Genomic DNA, 17,198 nt, shown 5'->3' with positions numbered 1-17,198 from the left:
GGAGATCAGCACTCATCGGGTCTCCTCTCTCCACCAAGGCTAGCCAGAAACTGCTCCCTCCTGGCTCTCATCCTATCAGCGGTGTGACAAGGAAATGCTTTGAGTGCCCCTCTGATGCTGGGGCCGCTAGCGCAGCTGCTAGCTATGGGGGCTCGGGGGCAGGGCCAGCTCCAGGCACCAGCCCAGCAAGCAGGTGCTTGGGGCGGCCACGGAGAAGGGGCAGCAGGTCCGGGTCTTCGGCAGCAATTCGGCAGTGGGTCCCTCACTCCCTCTCGGAGCGAAGGACCAGCCACCGAATTGCCGCCAAAGACTGAAGCGGCGGCGGTAGAGCTGCAGATTGCGATTGTGGCTTTTTTTTTTCTTTTTGCTGCTTGGGGCGACAAAAACCCTGGAGCCGGACCTGGGTGGGGAGTGGCAGGGGGGTTTCTAATGGGCACACAGGCTGGCTGTCAGTGGCCCAGCAGGAGGCAGCATTTGGGAACCTCTTTAGATTTAATCTGCAAAGTGTAGCCCAGTGGGCCAGCTTACCTTTATTAATTCACTGCTTTATTATATTTAGTAGTAACGCAAGAAACCGACAGGCTTTTATCCTGTAAGATTTGGCTTTAGTAGATAGTGTGAGGCTTGAAACCTATTACCTTTGGCACAGATCAACTTAAGTAACTAATAAGTTATAAGGAACTAAAAGTAGCATGCAAGAGGGGGAAATTTGTCCAAAATACCAACATCAGCCAGCCACAGAACATACCTGACACTAGCAAAGAACATAGCTGACACCAGCATCCAGAAGGTTCCGGACAGAACGTCCAATCACAGAGGTGCCATGACAGCAAATTAACGTGTATGCTAATAGGGTAACATCATACATATACTAACCTATAAAAAACAAACACCTTAAGGGAAGAAAATATAGATAAAAACCTCTATTAAATATGCATTAAACATGGCAGCGTCAGCGTAACCGACTATAAAAGTAACATCCCAGGGGCAGCAAAAGGGCTGAAAAAATGTAAACCTTGGGAGGGGCCAAAATAATGGCTGCCGAAAACAAAACCCCGATAACCGTAATTAAAAAAAAATGGTTAAGTATAAAAAATGATCAAGTATATAAAAGTATATTTAAAATAACGGTTAAGTAAATTAAAAAAAAATAAGGGTGTAAGTATAAATGTCCAAATGTACTTTCTGTGTTAGCTCTATCTGCCTTGTTAAGTTAAAGTGTATAAGTGTATGTATAACTTTGCTAAATTATTAATAAATTATATATTTGTAAATAGATATAAAAAGTTCCTATGGTGTAAGTGTTGCACCTGTGCACATCGGGGTTCCCAAATTATATAATAATTTTACAATAATCTTACTGGGCCTAATCTTGAAACAAAAGCCAGTTAATCCTCAAGTTACAATTCTAGAGACCCAACTTTGGGTCAGGCTACAAAAGGGGAGGTGCAGGGGGTGGACACAGCCGGGGTATTTACATTTCCCACAGCCCGGAGCCAAGGTGGGAGGAAGTAGCTGATGATCCAGTTCCTCAGGTTCAGCCCTGTCAGCCAACAGCAACTGTTTACTCAGACCACACCTAAGGGCTTCGGGTTCCTCGGGTGAGAGTTTCCTGTTTGCACTCCGCTGGGGTATGAAACTTGGAGAGGGGGCAGGGGTCCCTGAGATGTCCCTAAATGACTCTCCTTATTAATAATAATAATAATCAATAGGAGGAGGGGTGGGGCAGGAACACTAAGAAAACAGTCCCATATTTTTGAAATACAATGTTGGCAACCCTAAGAGGAAGAGAGCTGGCTGGCAGCCACCTTTGCTCAGCGTATCAGAGGGAGAGGCCCTGAAGGGTTCATCCTTCTGATAGCAGCTTGACATTCCCACAAGCTGCTGCCCATGGAAGGGGCCTGTTAGCCCCTTATTGAAACTTAGTGGGGGTTTTGGCTGACTCTCTCCCAGTACCAAAAGAAAAGGGAAGGGCTGATGAGACATTAAGATCCTGAGAATGACAGTCCCCAGGGCCAACGCTCCCAGTCAGCTGGATTGTCAGGGCAGGCAGGTCAATGAGGGAGTCAGGAGCCTGGGGTCCTTTCCTCTGTGTGAGCTGGAGCTGCCTGAGCCAGAGTAGGGGAGAGAAGCAGCCTGTGGGCTTGGCTACACTTGCGAGTTACAGTGCAATAAAGGAGCCGCGGGTGCACTGGCTCAGTAAAGCGCTCTGACTCTGCGGCTAGAGTGCTCCTGGGACTCCACCTTGGAGAGTGGAATAACATTTGCTGCGCCCCCGCTGGAGTGCCGCGACACCAGTGTGGACAAGGTGTTGCATTACTGCGCTGTGATCAGCCTCCAGAAACGTCTCATAATCCCCTTAAATCAAGTGGCCACTCTTGTCATTGTTTTGAACTCGCAGTAGGAATGCGGATATGCTGTTTGAAAGCTCCGTTTCTGACAGCCGGCTGCTTATCTGCCCCGAGACAGATTAGTGTGGAATGCTGTGTGTGAGAGAGAGAGGCGGGGGGGGGGAAGGGGGAGGTCTGCTGCTGTCTGAACTTACAAGACAGCATGCTGACATGCTCTCGGGCCAGGGGCGGCTCTAGGAATTTGGCCGCCCCAAGCACGCCGGTCCCGCGGCTCCGGGGACCTCTTGCAGACGTGCCTGCGGATGGTCCGCTGCTCCCGCGGCTCCGATGGACCTCCCGCAGGCATGACTGCGGAAGGTCCGCCGGAGCCGCCTGCCGCCCTCCCGGCAAAATGCCGCCCCAAGCGCGCGCTTGGCGCACTGGGGTCTAGAGCCAGCCCTGTCTCGGGCCCCCCAAAACCCACTCTCTCTCCCTCCACATACACACAACACACTCCCTGTCACACCCCACCCCACCTCATTTGAAAAGCACATTGAAGTCACTTGCATGCTGGGATAGCTGCCCATAATGCACCGCTCCCAATGCTGCTGCAAGTGCCCCCAATGTGGCCACACCAGCGCACAAGCAGCTGTCAGTGTGGACAGACTGCAGCGCTTTCCCTACTGCGCTCTCCGAAGGCGGGTTTAACTCACAGCGCTCTACATCTGCAAGGGCAGCCATGCCCTGCGATGGGCTGGAGGCAGAGCAGCAGCAACAAGGAGCCAGAAGAGGCAAAGCTGGGGAGCTGGAGCAGTGCAGACCAGCCGTGCCGAGGGAGGCCCAGGGCTGAGCCACCGCAGGAAGCTGCAGACCGAGAGCTGGAGAGTGGACGCCTGCTGTGCCACAAGTAACACCAGAGATGAGTGCGGTGAGCAGCTGGGGAGAGCAAGGGGGGGTCCCTGGGCAGCGAGGGCCTAGTGCAGGGAGATGATATCAGACAAGAGGTCTGGCAGGCTGGACTTGGGGGTGGGAACGTGACCCCGATAGGGTGGAGGGTGGGGGCGACGCTGGGAAGAAAGGCTCTGCACCTAGAGAGCCTGAGGGCATGTGGCCACTGCCAGAGCAGGCGCCTGACCTGTCGTGTCACTGCAACACAGCCAGGGCATAAGAAGGAGGCCTGGGACGTGTGAGGAATAGACTGAACTTTCCTTATATCTTAGGCCTGGTCTACACTAGGACTTTAAATCGAATAGTAGCGCTAAATTCGACATGGCTATCTCGAATTAGGCTAGGTGTGGATGCAAATTGAACTTACTAGCTCCGGGAGCTATCCCACAGTGCACCACTCTGTTGACGCTCTGGACAGCAGTCCAAGCTTGGATTCTCTGACCAGCCACACAGGAAACGACCCGGGAAAATTTGAATTCCTTTTCCTGTCTGGGCACTTTGAATCTCATGTCCTGGTTGGACATCGGGGCGAGCTCAGCAGCACCTGCAACAATGCAGAGCTCTCCAACAGAGGAGTCCATGCAATCCCAGAATAGAAAGAGGTCCCCAGCATGGACAGACCATGAAGTCCTGGATCTGATCGCTGTGTGGGGCGATGAGTCTGTGCTTTCGGAGCTGCGCTCCAACAAACGGAATGCAAAGACCTACGAGAAGGTCTCCAAAGCCATGGCACTCAGAGGATACAGCCGGGATACAACGCAGTGCCGCGTGAAAATCAAGGACCTGAGACAAGGCTACCAAAAAGTCAGAGTGGCAAACGGATGCTCCGGAGCACAGCCCCAGACATGCCGCTTCTACGAGGCACTGCATGCCATTCTAGGTGGGTCTGCCGCCACTGCCCCACCAGTGACCGTGGACTCTGAGGATGGGATAGTGTCGAGGGGCAGTTCCTCGGCGATGTTCGCCGATGGGGAAGATGAGGAAGGGTTTGTGGAGGACGACGCAGGCGACAGCGCTTACAATACCGCTTTCCCCGACAGCCAGGATCTCTTCATCACCCTCACAGAGATCCCCTACCAACCCTCCCCGGCCGTTAACCCGGACTCAGAATCAGGGGAAGGATCAGTCGGTAAGTGCTATAAACATGGAAACATTTATTTTTTTAAAAACAGGAATAAAAAATATGTAAAAACTATATAAAAACTTTTCCTTAAAAAACTATATAAAGAGAAGGTCCACACATATAGGGATGGAACAGAAATCCTCCTGGGACAGTTCCACGAAGCTCTCGGAGAGCAGCTCGAAAAGTCTCCGCAGGAGGTTCCTGGGGAGAGGTGCCTTATTTGGTGCTCCGTGGAAGCACACTCTTCCGCGCCAGGCCATCCTAATGTACAGCGGAATCATTGCCTCCACCAGCATTGCAGCGTACGGTCCTGGTCTGTGCAGGGATTCGAGCAGCATTCTCTCTCTCTCTCTCCGAGTGACCCACCTCAGGGTAATCTCGTTCAGCGACTGCTGCATCTAATTAGGGCAATTAGTGTACTGTTACTATTGTGAATGCTTGACTTTTACTTTGCATAGCAATGACCTTCGTTTAACAGCCACGTGTTGGAGGCCACAGAGGAAAAGCATACAGTGATCTTTCCCGTGCACAGCCGCGAGGGGCTGGAACAGGGTCAGACTTTATGCTTTACAGATTGCCTTCAGCGGGAGGGCACAGCTATCCATTAACTGTTAAGCAGCCTATAGTGTAGTGCTTACCAGGCCTGGCTGCTACACGGATTCAGCTGTACCGCCCCGCTTGTCCGATCTCCTGTGCAAGACCGCAGCCAATGAAAGCGTATTCCGAAATCTCGAACTTGTCCTGAGAGCTCGTGAGACTAGGTGCCCTGTATGGTCTTGTTCACAGAAACTGACTAGACTGTGTTCAGTGTTCGCAAACATGTATCTTTTCAAGGAAATCACTTCCTTTTTCCCATCACACAGCTGCGGGTCTTTCACGAACTGCCCCGGCATCCCCCTCACAGAGGCTGGCGCAGATTAGGCGGCGAAAGAAAAAGACTAGGGACGACATGTTCTCTGAACTGATGGCTTGCTCCAGAGCCGAGGCGGCCGAGCAGCGACAGTGGAGGGAGACCCTATGTCAGCACCAGCGCTCACACAGCGAACAGGAGGACAGGTGGCGGCAGGAAGACCAGCAGGCGACTCAAACGCTGCTTGGGCTAATGAGGGAGCAAATGGACACGCTCCGGCGCCTTGTAGATGTTCTGCAGGACCGCAGGCAGGAGCAGAGAGCCCCCCTGAACTGTATCTGCAACCGCCTTCCCCCGCCACAAAGTCCTGTCCCCCCCTCACCAAAAATCACAAGAAGGAGGGGTGCTAGGGGCCGTGAAAACTGTCACTCCACCCCAGCAGAGCGCTCATGTACCAAACAGCTCTCATTCCCTAAAGTATGAGAAGTGCTTCCCTTCCTGGATCATCCAGTCCCAAATCCAAGTTTCATCCCCCCACTGTGTAGTTGAGTATTAAAAGTAGTTTGTTGTTATTCACTGTTTCCGTCACGTTTTCCTTGTCAGAAGACTTTGTGTGAAGGGGGGGGGGGGAGGAGTTTTTTAATTGCATAGGACAGCCTCCATTACCAGGGTACAGACTTGGGGGCAGGATCAACAGCAGGACACACACAGACTGCAGTCACTAGGCACTAGGGTCATTCTGGGAGGTGAATGCTGCCCCGGGTCAGTCTGTGAGGTGTATGCTGCCCCAGGGTCCTAGCGCCTGACATCCACAAATGGCAAGGCAGGCTGCCCTTACCATGCCCTTCCCCCTAGCCACGAGCCTCTCCGATGCCCTGAGCCCCAGCAAGAGCACTCATCCACGGACACATACTCACCCTTCCCACACACCCCTCACCCCTTCCTACGCCCCAACCCCCAGTCCAGAGCCTGCATCCAAACTCCGTCCCAAAGACGGCACCCCTCACCCCTTCCTGCAAACCCACCCCTTCCTGCACACCCACCTGCAACTGTCCTCCCCCCAGAGACCGCTGTAGGAGCAGGAGCCTGTCATTCCTCTAGTGTAGAAGCGGTCTGGACATCAGTGCACACCGTACCCACCACAGTCCGCGTCCATGTTTCAACCCTTGAACAGGAATTCATAATTAAAGAAAACTTTATTAATAATCAGTGTTCCATTAAAGTTATTTTAAAACGTGTGTTGGAAGGGGGGAAACCTGGAGAACGGGGTATGTAACCGCAGATCGAAGTCAACAGTCACTGAAACAGGCTCAGGTTCAGCTTCTCTGTAAATCAACTGGAGAGTCATAGGTTACCCTGCTCTCCGAGGAACCTATCTTTCAAAGCCTCCCGGATGCACAGCGCTTCCCGCTGGGATCTTCTATCGGCACGGCTGTCTGGCTGAGCGTAATCAGCAGCCAGGCGATTGGCCTCAACCTCCCATCCAGCCATAAAGGTCTCCCCCTTGCTCTCACAGAGATTGTGGAGCACACAGCAAGCAGCAATAACAACGGGGATATTTTTTTCGCTGAGGTCCGAGCGAGTCAGTAAGCTCCGCCATCTCCCCTTGAGACGTCCGAAAGCACACTCCACCACCATTCTGCACTTGCTCAGCCGGTAGTTGAAGAGTTCCTTCTCTCTGTCCAAGGCGCCTGTATAGGGCTTCATGATCCAGGGCATTAGCGGGTAGGCTGGGTCCCCGAGGATCACTGTAGCCATCTGCACATCCCCAACCGTTACTTTGTGGTCCGGGAAGAAAGTACCTGCCTGGAGGCGTTTAAACAGGGCCACCCGACGTAGATGTTGGTAAAACGTCCCCTATGGTCCACCAGTGCTTGCAGCACCATAGAAAAGTAGCCCTTTCGGTTAATGTACTCGCTGGCCTGGTGGGCCGGTCCCAGGATAGGGATGTGAGTTCCATCTATAGCCCCACCGCAGTTTGGGAATCCCATCGCGCCGAAGCCATCTATGACGACCTGGACGTTTCCCAGGGTCACTACCTTTGAGAACAGTTGCTCAACGATTGCGTGGGCTACTTGAATCACAGCAAGCCCTACGATAGATTTGCCCACGCCAAAGTGGTTCGCTACTGACCGGTAGCTGTCTGGCGTTGCAAGTTTCCAGAGGGCTATGGCCACTCGCTTCTGCACAGTCAGGGCTGCTCGCATCCAGGTGTCCTGGCGCTTCAGGGCAGGGGACAGCAAGTCACAGAGTTCAAGGAAAGTGCCCTTACACATCCTGAAGTTTCGCAGCCACTGTGATTCATCCCAGACCTGCAGCACTATGCGGTCCCATCAGTCCGTGCTTGTTTCCCGGGCCCAGAATCGCCGTTCCACACCATGAACTTGACCCATTGCCACCATGATCTCCACTGCGTGGCGTACCCTGCTTTGTGAGAGGTCTGCGCCACTCTGTGACTTCCTGTCCTCACCGCGCTGCCGGAGCCTCCTCGCCCGATTTCTCAGCAGCTGACTGTGGAAGAGGTGGACGATAAGGTGCGAGGAGTTGACAATGGCCATAAGTGCAGCGATGATCGCAGCGGGCTCCATGCTCGCAGTGCTGTGGCGTCCGAGCTGTAACCGACCAGAGAAGGGCGCGAACAGATTTCCCGCCGGCGCTTTCAAGGAGAGAGGGCGGGAGTGACGGTTCAATGATGACAGTTACCCAAAACCACCCTCGACACATTTTTCCCCCCAGCATGCATTGGGGGAAATCCCAGGATTCCAATGGGCAGCGGGGAGTGCGGGAACTGTGGGATAGCTTCCCACAGTGCACCGCTTCCAAAGTCGACGCTGGCCCCGTTACTGTGGACTCAGACAGTCGAATTAGTGTATTTAGTGTGGATACACAAATTCGACTTCATAAGGTCGATTCCACAAATTCGAATTAAGTAGATTCAAAATAGTCTTGTAGTGTAGACGTACCCCTTAGAGACGGCTGTGAGTGGTTTCCCCATGCCCACAGGGCGGGGTTCCTTGTTTCCTTGAATCTTTCCCATTTTTTCCCTTATACTTGCGGTTTAATAAATTGTATTTGGTTTGAATTTAAAGTAATGATCAGTGGGTCAGGGAAGCGTCCAGTGCAGAGAGAGTGCCCCAGAGTGGGGACATCCTAACTCCTGTTCTAAATGACCATGACGAGACTGGGGGTTAAGCCTCCCAGGAATCCTGGGCCCAGCTTTGCCAGGGTTACAAGGTGTACGGGACAGTGAAAGGGGAGTCCTCAAGGTCAGGCAAGCCTCTGGGTAAAGAGAGTTGGAGCAAGGACTCAGATCCTTTTACTAGCGATTCCACGGGGTAGTGCATAAACCAGGAAAGTTCCCCACAATCGCAGGACCATTCTGCTGCTTACATGTAGTAGCTGGGGGGAGGGAAGAAAACCATTTCTGTATTTTGAGTTGGGACACTTCACTGTTGTGGGCTCCTAATACATTGTTCCTGTTGTGTTTTCTTGGGGTATTGTAAAAAATATCTTGGTTTAAACAAAAAATCTCCTAAATCTTGGCTAGCCAGTACACTGGTGGCCTAGTCCCCAGCTGAGAATAGACATTCTAGGGTCTAGGGTAGGTTAAGTTTTTCTCCCTTGCTTCATGGTTCTGTTTATCGTCTTCACAAACAAGAAGGAAAACTGTGCAAAAAATAACACAAGCAACAGTCTGGCTAGGGGACCAGAATGGGGTCCTCTGGTCTCTGCTAGCTACCAGGTAAGGCCCACTCTGAGTCCACAAGGAAGGTGGACAGGCTACCTCCTGCTCTGATTGGCCATTCTTTTCTCCTGTTTTCCTCCTTTATATTGTCTAGCTGAGACTATGGGCCAATCATATGATAATGATCAGCTGTGTCAGATGATTCTTGCCTGCTGGACTTCTCTCTGGGGCAGAGTTGTCTGTTCCCTGTTCCCCTCACCCCTGCGGGCTATTAAAGGGGCAGATTGCCCTGTTACAGAGCCTTTATCTCATCATTTCTGTGGCGGGTAGGGACATCCAGACACCTGCTTTGCAGTGCCACAATCTCCCTTGATCTGAACATTTTACCCAAACTCTTTACCTAATGCCCTTTGTAAGCAGCAAAAAGGCTTTATTAGAAGGGTGGTTACTTCCTCATTGATCATTGTAACAGCAATATATCTACTGCCAGCTAAGAGTTACAGGCTAACACAAACTGCACTTGAAATTTTCAGCCACCTAAAGTCTCTGTTACTTCCAAAATCAGGGTGAGTGAGGTGGGGTTGTATATTTTCATATAGTTGTAAAATCCCCACACTTGTAGAATGTGGGGACTCTCATGAGCCTGCACTGAGGGTTCCTGGAAGGCTTAAAGCAGATGGCTGTCTGAAAGGGGAAGCTCCCTACCCACCTGCCAAAATCCACCTCCATCCATGTTTAAAAGTAAAGAGAGATTTTCAAAAATAAGGAGTAAACTGCACGAGGGGCTGCCCCTTTTGGCAGGGCCGGATAAGTAAAGGATTTGTACAAAATAAAAGAAGAAATATAGCTAAAATCAGGGGAAAAAATATGGCCCCTGTCCAGAGCTCCCTGAGAGAGCTGATGGGTAAAGAGAAGAATTTCCAGTGCTGCTATTAATCAGGGAATGCAGAATGAACTGAAGGACTTCAGAAAAGACTCATCTCCCTCCTTGGTGAGGTAAATGACTCAGTTAATGTAATCAAAGAGTTTTGTCAGAAAAGAAATGAGAGTAAAAGTTTTGGGGTTCAAAACTACTTATTTAATTGAGGAAACAATCTCTGTGAGAGGCAAAGTTATTCTTTTCCTCTGTACAATGAAGTAAAATAAATCCGTCCACCAGTACCAAACACTATGGGTGCCTTGGCTCAGGTTTCACACACTTTGGCACTTGGGTAAACTTTCAAACTCACAGAAAATATTTTCATAGGAAGACATACGTTTGTACTGTGTGATCACCTTCCAGTAGTGCATTAAGCAGTGTGACTAACATCTGTCACATGGTGATTGTTCTCTCATCCTCTCCCCCAGGGGAGAAGCATGTGCAGTGGTGTATCTTGTTTTGGTAGGATTTTAGGGTTTTGTTTGGTTTGTTTTGTTTTAAGATAAAAAATCATCTCTCTCTCTCTCTCCCTATGGAGGAGTGTCAAAGAGTGACTCAAACAGACTCCATCTGGAAAAAGGGACCCTGAAGGAACATTTAAAGCAAGCAAAAAATGAGGGATTCTTATGGCTCCACAAGCAACACATGGGGTCAGCTCTGAGGATAAAAAAAAAATATATATATAGGAAAGTTATAAAGTGCATGAAATCACAGAAGCATAGTCCCTCTGGTGATTGTGCAAGGAGCTGGAACTATTATTCCATGATCCTGCCAAAAAGAAGCATGCGTGGCACCACTAAGTAGGGAATTTCCAAAGTGTTCTGGCTTGCACTTATTCATCAAGGATTGCATCAATGGTAGAGGGTTGGTGGAAGTCCCCACCGTGCTAGTTCAGTCTCAGAAGATGAATATGGAGCATGATGCGGTCCCTGAATAGTCCCTTTTTACCAGCAGCACTTTAAAAATACTGATTGTTCTCTTTGTCACGTCATATACAGTTTTATCTATGACAGGCGTTTGACCTTGGACTGTAACTTCCTGGCCAAGTGTAAACACATTCCCATACTCCATTAAAGCAAGACACACCATGAGGCTTTGCACTGTGCATTAGAGAAGGAGGAGCTGGCATGAAAAGGGGCATCACCTACCACATGAGGGAGCTCTGAGTTATCCTCAGCTGCAGTTCACCAGAAGCAGCAGTCACTGCAAAAGCACTATACTTTGGAATGAATATGGGAGGTCTCTGGTAATTAAGTTTCATAGCAGAAGATACTAATGTGGAATCTTTTGTTTCAACAGCCACCACAGCTGACTACTAGAATAAAAAAGATTCCATCTGTAAATGGCTTATAAAGGGTTAATGATTAATAGATGTTACAGACATCAGTAATATGTGGTTATAAGCACATCAGTAGAAGGTGTTATAGATGTTTCTAAGCAATCTAGAGACCTGTTGGACTCTATAACAATAAATTAATCAGTTATTAAAAGATACATTCATCCTTTAGAAACCATACAGAAGTGGAACTTTAATATAAAATGTGTCCTATTTATTAACTCCAACTTCTCTCAGGGGAGTATGTCAGAGAATGATTCCCACATGGCACCTTGATTTGGAAGGAGTTATATTCCATCTGTGGTTTTCCATGAGAACACAAGGCATTCTAAGAATGGGAACAGGACATCTTCATTCCCAACCTGCTAGTCCTATCAACAGATGTTTATTCAAATTGATCTTCCAGTACTTTGGAAGTTCACCCATCACATGTAGACATTACATTAAAAAAGAGCCATACAAATTGGCACTGCAGTTTTCCAAGTGTTCTTCTTGCTAGCAGAAAAACACCACCGCAAAGCCAACCTGACATGTCCTGGGGGTGCTTTTCCTCCTTATAATTGTAACTGACAGTATGGTATATGAACTCAGTTCTCACACACCAGAAAACCAGGTACCATCCAGCTCCTGTCATAGTGAACAGAGTTTGCTTTTCCTCTCCGTAGTTAAATCCAAAGGGACTAGGGTGACCAGATGTCCCGATTTTATAGGGACAGTCCCAATTTTGGGGTCTTTTTCTTATATAGGCTCCTATTACGCCCCCCGACCTCCTGTCCTGATTTTTCACATTTGCTGTCTGGTCACCCTAAAAGGGACAGAATTTTCCATTTGGGGGGTAAGTGTCCAAACCTGGCAGCTGAAGCTTTTCCCCACCCTTCTGACTGACAATTGAAATGAAGCTGAGAGTGCACATAAGAGCCACCTACCTATCAACCACTTCCTACACACCACAGCAAAACTGTATCACACATCATTAGTTTCATTCTCTCGCACAGATCTAGACAGCAAAGGGATGATATGCTGGCCAGAGAGAAATGTCCTAACTGCACCCTCCAAATGCCTATCCCTTTTTCTGCCATAGTGCAATCGACAGATCATTGATTCACCGAAAGCCCCTTAACCTTTTAAAAACCTCCTCCTCATCAGTGTTGTGTCGAAAATACGTGAACAGGTTACATGGAGCTCATTTTTCTTTTCTTGTGGGGCTTGCTCAGATCCGGAGAGGCAGCTGGACATGGAAATGGTAAGAGATCATCGCTGCTTTCTGGAAAATAAAACCAGGTTTACTATTGCTTGGTTGCTCTGGTGTAGGTTACTGACACGCTGACTGCTTTAAGGTAAGGCAAGAGGTTAGTAGATTAAAGGACCGTTGTATTCTAAGGAAGCATGAGAAATGTGCCCACAAACCATCAACTGGAGACAATCCAGAGTGGGACCGTTTGTCTGAGTAACAGATGACTCTTCTAACCCATCACTGGAACAGTGGGCAGATCAAAGGAATACTAAGCACTCTTCTAGCGCAAGTAGCTCTATGCATTTTTTTTTCCATTTTGCATGAAACTTTAGGAAATATAAAAATAGAAATTGAAATGTCAATGATCTCCTCAGATAACTTGCAAGTGACTTTGGTGTACTTGCTAGTAGCGGATATATAATCAAGGTTTGCTGCAGATGTGATTAATACCAATTATGCTTTTTCACCCCTTTAATAAATGCTACCTATTCATTCTAGAAGAAATTAGATTAACCATTCACCACGCACTACAGGTTTATATTAGTATTACCTGTTCGGGTATTCACTTACACTAAGAAATTGGCTGAATATAAGTAATTGGTATCTGTGTTTGAGTCTGAATTAGTATGTTTGAATGCAAAGATGTCTATAAATTGTAATGTCAGTACCTGGGATATTTCTATTCTAAACACCCCAAGGATTTCCAACTTCAGAGGTAAGAGCCGGGTAAGAAATTCAGAAAGAAATTCTTTCATGGGAAAGAAACTCAGACGAACTGAAGACTTCATTGCTAATTGCTCACATCCAGCACTGGGTACTGAAATTGTACCACAGCAATTGTAATTTTGAGAGGCGATTGTATTGTATATAATGGAACAACCTGACCTGGCTGTTGTCCCAATCTACTCATAAACAAAACGTTTAATCTCCAGGCAATTTTATCTTCAGAGAATAATGCATTGAAACATCTGCATCTTTTTATTAAATGGAGACATTGTAATGGCAAAATGAAATGCCAGCGTCCCTTGCATGATTTTAAATGAGGAATGTGACAGTCTCACTGTGAAATGTTCAGCAGGAGGTATGTAAATGGAGTCAGTTCGGGGATGAGTCAAGTCCTGTGTATCATGTTCTCTGTATTACTGTGCCCTGGGAGAGTACACACGGTGAGAGTACACACTGAGAGCTGCATTTATCAGAAGCCTTTCTTAGAATCATGGAAAAACTGAGGGGTGTGTAACACTTCATACTGAATTCTGCAATTGAATTCTGTGATGAATTTATAAATATAGAAGACTAACTTAAGATATTTCCATATAGTTATCTCTCCTGTGTTACACCCCCTCTTTCCTTCGCTTCCTGTACTTACTATGAATGCCTGTCCCGATACTTTCATGATTTTTAACTTAATTTTGTTATTCTTTTTATAATAATGGCCTTTGAAACGGAACTAACTCTTTACCACAATCTTTTCCCCTCCAGTTTAGTTATTGTAGGATTGTCTCTGAGTACTGCGGGTGTTAGTGTGTTGTTTTCTTTCTTATGGGGAACATGTAAAGGACAGTAAGGAGTCTTGCAAATGCATAGAGCTAAAAGAGGATAGGCCAAATTATGGGCCAAACTTGACAATGTCTCTTTGTAATCACTGCGCCTACAGTACCCGCGGCACCACATTTATCCTTTGATTTTCCAGTTCTCCCAGTATGGCAGATCAATGTAATAAAATAAATTCTGTTGCACAGTTCATATAGCACAGGGTTTCTGGGCAAATACACTGTCAATAATGAACATTTCTGGACGGGGAATGAAAATAAAAATACTTAGTTCTCATATCGCACTTTTCATCTGTGGCTCTCAAAGAGCTTTCCAGAATGTGGGCAAACTTCATTTCCCTCATTTTATAGATGAAGAGTCTGAGGCAGAGAGAGATCATTCACTTATTTAAGTTGCACAGTACAGCAGAGGCAGAGAGAACACATGTCTCCTGTCATCTGGTTCATTGGACATACTGTCTCTTACCTTCTTCTTATTTATTGTTTGTGTTGTGATAGCACTTAGATGCCCCAAACACACACCAGGACCCCATTGTGCTAGGTGCTGTACAAAGAGCTTGCCATCCAACTAATCATCCTAGATTAATAGAAAATCATAGAATCATACAACCATAGGGTTAGAAGGGACCGCAAGGGTCATCTGGTTTGATCCCCTGCCAAATGCAGGATTTGTTATGTCTAAGCCATCCAAGACAGATGGCTCCAGCCTCTTTTTGAAAACCTTCAGTGAAGGAGATTCCACAACTTCCCTAGGCAGTTTGTTCCATTGTGCTACTGTTCTTACCATTAGGAAGTTTCTCCTGAGATCTGCTCTGCTGGAGTTCGAACCTGTTGCCTCTTATCCTGCCCTCTGTGGCAAGAGAGAACAATTTTTCTCAATCTTTTTTATGGCAGTCTTTCAAGTATTTGAAGACTGCCATCATGTCCCTTCTTAATCTCCCTTTTTCCAAACTAAACATACCCAGGTCCTCAGCCTTTGCTCGTATGACTTGCATTCCATCCCTTTGATCATCTTTGTCACTCGCCTCTGGACCCTTTCCAGTTTCTCTACATCCTTGCTATACAGCGGTGACCAAAATTGGACACAGTACTCCAGCTGAGGCCTCGCCAGTGCTGAGCGAAGCGGTGTTATCACCTCCTGTGACTTGCATGCTATGCCTCTGTTAATGTAATACAAAATTGCATTTTTTTTGCCACAGCATCACATTGTTGACTCATGTTGAGCTTGTGATCCATCACAACTCCCAGATGCTTCTCGGCAATGCTGCTGCCAAGTCAGTTATCCTCGATTTCTGTATTTGTATATTTGGTTTCTCTTCCCTAAATGTAGCACCTTATATTTGTCTTTGTTGAATTTCATTTTGTTGTCCATAGCCCAGTGCTCCAATTTGTCAAGATCCCTTTGAATTTTAATATACTGTATTGAAGTGTGGCTCATACCCAGGAAGGACTAAAATAAAAAATTGAGAATTTAATTTAAAATGTAGAGTACCAGTTCTCAGAAATGTATACACAACGTACGTATCTGTATACAATGCCCATCACCACGGTATCTGGATGTTACATACAATGTTAAATCATCAAGCACATGCACAAAGTCCTCACTAGGCTGACCAGAGAGCAAACTACTTTATAGCAACCCCTTGGACTCCCAGTTGCAGCAGCCCTTATCAAGTAAATGCCCAATATAAAAATACCCCTTGCTCTGTACTAAAAGACTGCCAACCCCATGGTCTGATGGTCTAGGAAAGGTAGACGTTGCTACAGACAGGGACTCTCTATGACATCTCCACTTCGAGATAAAGAAATTTCCTCTTGCCTCATTAGGGCCTAAGTGTACTCCAGTTTCTTATTATCCAGTGTAATCCTCTTCTTCCACTTCCCTTATCATGTCACCATTACCGTCAGCTTGCCGTCTCCCAAGCTCATGCTCATGGTATCGTCTCTGACTCATCTCTTTCCTTCTAACCCCATATCCAGTCTCTCACTAAAGTTCCATTGTTAAAAACACATGCCCATGACTTTGGTCACGCTCGCCTTGATGACTGTAACCTCCTCTCTAGCCTCCTTGTTTCTCCCCTCCAGTCAGTCCAAAACTCTGCTACTAAAACCTGTTCCACTGCACTGTCAGCCCTCTCCACCCCTCGAATTCCTTCACCGGCTTTCTGTCTCTTGCTGCCCTTTGCCTTCATCTCCCAGGCCTGGCTGTGAACTTTAGAACAATTTCCCATTCTTGTTTGCCAGATTTCCGCTCACCTGGTTCAAATCCTTCCTCACAACCCACTCCGTCCCCCTTTATTCTCTTCACCAATGATCTCCTCACGTCAGCACCGCCCTGCACTGCTGGCTTTTCTTTATCGTCTCATTTTTAAAGCTTCAGCCCTCTAGGTCAGGGAAGATGCTTTACTCTCAATTTTGTAAAATGGCAGGGGCATTACAAGATATAATTACATACTAATGAATAATGCTTGTTCAATCCTTGCTCTCCCTGTTAAGACTGCCAGTGAAAAAACAAATGACTGATTATTGTTGTGAGGTGGACATCACTCGGGCATGGTTCTTAGACTTTTTTCCCTACCATTTCAAACCAAACTAGTGTGATTCATAGTTTTTTTCAGTATCATCCAAGGTTGGATCATGTATTCCCCAACCACCCATATATTCTGGCCGTATGTTTGTCACCCAGAGTATCTTTGAAAACTCTTGGCGAACGGGGGAGGTCCCAGATGACTGGAAAAAGGCTAATGTAGTGCCCATCTTTAAAAAAGGGAAGAAGGATGATCCAGGGAATTACAGGCCAGTCAGCTTCACCTCAGTCCCTGGAAAAGTCATGGAGCAGGTCCTCAAGGAATCAATTCTGAAGCACTTAGAGGAGAGGAAAGTGATCAGGAACAGTCAGCATGGATTCACAAAGGGCAAGTCATGCCTGACTAACCTAATTGCCTTCTATGAGGAGATAACTGGGTCTGTGGATGAGGGGAAAGCAGTGGATGTGTTATTCCTTGACTTTAGCAAAGCTTTTGATGCGGACTCCCACAGTATTCTTGCCGGCAAGTTAAAGAAGTATGGGCTGGATGAATGGACTATAAGGTGGATAGAAAGCTGGCTAGATCATCGGGCTCAACGGGTAGTGATCAATGGCTCCATGTCTAGTTGGCAGCCGGTATCAAGCAGAGTGCCCCAAGGGTCGGTCCTGGGGCTGGTTTTTTTCAATATCTTC

At 47.5% G+C, this 17,198-nt stretch overlaps 1 protein-coding gene across 2 annotated transcripts in view; it reads left to right on the top strand.

Annotated features, from left to right (window-relative positions):
• The first annotated feature begins 12,229 nt into the window (after positions 1-12,229).
• The window catches only part of IL2RA (interleukin 2 receptor subunit alpha), a 40,356-nt gene continuing 35,387 nt past the window's right edge, over positions 12,230-17,198 (top strand). For both annotated transcript variants that reach the window (XM_044996811.1, XM_044996810.1), the window contains exon 1: positions 12,230-12,434. In XM_044996811.1, the coding sequence (XP_044852746.1) occupies positions 12,368-12,434 (67 nt within the window). In that variant the 5' untranslated portion in view covers positions 12,230-12,367. The remainder of the gene's footprint in view (positions 12,435-17,198) is intronic.

This window comes from Mauremys mutica, chromosome 1 (genome assembly GCF_020497125.1).
Source record: "Mauremys mutica isolate MM-2020 ecotype Southern chromosome 1, ASM2049712v1, whole genome shotgun sequence".
Classification (NCBI taxonomy): domain Eukaryota; kingdom Metazoa; phylum Chordata; order Testudines; family Geoemydidae; genus Mauremys; species Mauremys mutica.
The sequence above is the reverse complement of the archived record's forward strand: the minus strand, read 5'-3'. Positions and strand labels throughout refer to the sequence as shown.